General features: G+C 43.3%; 1 protein-coding gene across 1 annotated transcript; it reads right to left on the reverse strand.

Moving 5' to 3' along the window:
- Positions 1-1,522: 1,522 nt before the first annotated feature.
- Positions 1,523-2,283, reverse strand: LOC130869142 (spindlin-2-like; the record flags this gene model as incomplete). The annotated part of the gene is made up of 2 exons (XM_057761204.1): positions 1,523-1,711; positions 1,858-2,283. Coding segments are annotated over 2 exons (615 nt in total), but the record flags the coding sequence as incomplete, so codon positions are not given.
- Between the last annotated feature and the right edge of the window lie 678 nt (positions 2,284-2,961).

Consider the following 2,961-nt stretch of genomic DNA (forward strand, 5'->3'; position numbering starts at 1 on the left):
GTTTCTAGAACAGAAGAGACATAGTAGATTTATGTAGGCAACCTGTAGACACAAGACATGGGGAAATGGAAGAAGGGATTGAAGAAGATAGAGACATGGAGGAATGGATAAATTCAATCATTCATTGGATAAGTGAGTGATCCAATGAAAGAGATGGCTAATAGGATAAAATGTGCTGCATGCCCTCTGAAAGTCAGTCAAAATTGAGGGTAGATAAGGTTATCCACTAAGGAGGAAGCTTAGTCCATTTTGCCTTCTTTGTGCTCTAGACCCACCCAGGAGAGTGATGATGATGTTGAGGAGAAGAAGGGGCGAGGGTACCAGCATGCCCTGGTACAAGTTTTCACCCACATTGTAGCCAAATCACCTGACCTGGCACAGGTGACACACATGCTGGGCCCTGAATTGCAGTTTGACACCTACAACCTTACTAACCAAGTTTTTGAAGATGAAGGAACCAAAACTGCCCTGTTAAAGATGTCAGGATCCTTGCATGATGGGAGTCAGGCATCAATATCATACTGGTATCCTCGGGTCTGATGGGTTTGTGGGGTCTTTGCCACACTTCACCTAACATCACTGATTCCCTAGGTAACTGATTTTATGGAGATCGGTGCATACATCATATCTGTGCATGTCAAACACCAATGTGATTCAATGTACTACTAGTTTAGCCTGGGTGTGGGTGAGTCTGTTTATGAGTTTTATAGCCCAAATCCCACAGAACATGATCAATGACAAGGGAACAGTGTTTTACAGTTAAGGCAGGCCAATTGTTTAAATGAACTCACAGGGGTTGAATGGCATGCATAAGACCTGTGAGAGTGCAAGACAGAAAGAATCCAGGCATGACAAAATAGGTAGTAGATAGAAGCCTGGCAAAAGTAAGTAGGTAGCCTGAGGTCCATCCCATGCAGAAGAGCCACTGAGAGGAGACACTTTTCTTTAGGCAGGAGGATCCGGGTCACTCAACATGGTCCAGTGGAGTTCATATACCCAGTGACTTCCAGATGGTATGAATTAAACCATTAAGCAAATGAAACCCAATTTTCTTTGCTACTGAGTACACATTTGTGACCCTTCATGATCACTCTCTATCCTCTTAAGTCCCGACACCTCGATGTCACATCTTTCTATATGACATGTTTTTCCCTCACGCATTATTCCTCTCTGAGATCCTACATCTTTTTGGCCACTCTCCTCTGTTTCCTAAACAGCAATCTTGTCCTCTTCCACACACTGCATCTCCTTTCGTCATTCCCTCTCCAAGGGTAAAGACGATAAGTCCTGTTTTGTTTTGAGGCCTGTCTTTCTGTGATGTCCCATCCACCAGAAACTCCATCATTGACCAAACAACATAACACCTTCACAAATTGTATTTTTAGAGCAAAATAATTCCATTGGGAAAGATACCAGGATTAATAGAAGACCTGAGGTATTTCTGAAAAAAAGAGTTCCCCAAACACAGTTTTAAGTCTGACCCCCAAAATTTGTGAATTTCACTTTAACAGATCTTCATCAAATCATAGACATAGATATGTAAGTCTTTATCAAAATTGATGAAATGCACGGAAGGTTTGGTGGGAACTTGGTAAATAATTTTACCTATCTTTTGGGTTCCATCTTTTTCGTTGTGCTGCACGCTTTTGCCTGCCAAGGAATCCCTGCCTAATTCCAAATTCACCCCTATTGGAGGACATCCTGGCATAATGTGGAGGTTGCTTTCAATGTAGTCATCTAGATGGTGGTAAAGGTACACAACTGGATATTTCTTGTCGGTAATGTAGAAACAGGTCTCCATGGTATGCACCTCATCTTGGACTACCCCAGTCCACTCTTCCATAGAGCTGGCATGATGTGGAGGTTGCCTTCAAGGTAGTCAACCAGGAGGTGGTAAACGTACAAGACCGGATCTTTCTTGTAGGTAATATAGAACCAGGTCTTCATGATTGGCACCTCCTCTAGGACCATCCCCTTCCAGTCATCCTTAGAGCCATTTGTGCCTTCAAATGTATGTTTCACTGCTCTGCCAACTATGGTGTTTGAGAGATGAGTGTCTGTCTCCTGAGGAAATGGTACGTTGTTAGGCAGGAACTTAAGCATTAAAATCCTTAAATCACTTTGAAGCTCCAATCCATAGACACAATCTATCCCATCATACTTCAACAAATAGAGAGAGAGATTTGTTGGCAGTTGATCTAGAATGATGGCTTTCCACTGGGTGACTGGTTCATTGGCTTCCTTCCAGCCGTGAGAAATTCTGCAGCTGACAATATTCTCCAGGGCCTCAAAAGGCCTACTCAGTTTTGGCTTCTGGAGAGATGACCCATTCCTCTTCTGGACAGGTGGCATGCATCTCATACTAAGAGGCATCTTCATCATGGCTGTAGACTTACTGAGATAGGCCACTGACCTCCTGGTCCGCTGTTTCTTGGCTATCTTTCTGTGCTTGGGCTTCATAGCTGCCCACTCTCTAGGTTGAAAGAACTTTCCTTCTGTTTAATTCAGAAACATAGTCGTGGCCTCAACCATGAGTGCCTGCAAGGATAACAAGGTTAGGCTATGAGGTCAAGGCTCTTTTCTGGAAGAACTGTGGTGCAGGAGACAAAGATATTGTTCAACAGGTTTGCATACCTAACTGTAATTTTCTCTTAAGAAATAAATAGGACAATTTGCAAATTTTTCTCTACAGCTCAGTATATCAATCTCAGAGACACATTCCTGCTGCCCAAAGGCAAATGACCTCTCGTGAGAAACCTACTTTCTGACTGACTAAGTCAATGAGAGGAGAAGGTATGCCTATCCCTGAAACGAGTAGGAAAAATCTGAACAGATACAAAGAATTCAAAGGACATCCACATGTCTCCTTCGAGATCAAGCTAATAGGTAGGGGGCTCAATCCAAGACAGCCTGCCCAAGGTCATGGCACTCCAGTCACTGGCTCTCTGTATTGGGTCTCCT

This window comes from Chionomys nivalis, unplaced genomic scaffold, assembly GCF_950005125.1.
Source record: "Chionomys nivalis unplaced genomic scaffold, mChiNiv1.1 scaffold_28, whole genome shotgun sequence".
Lineage (NCBI taxonomy): Eukaryota > Metazoa > Chordata > Mammalia > Rodentia > Cricetidae > Chionomys > Chionomys nivalis.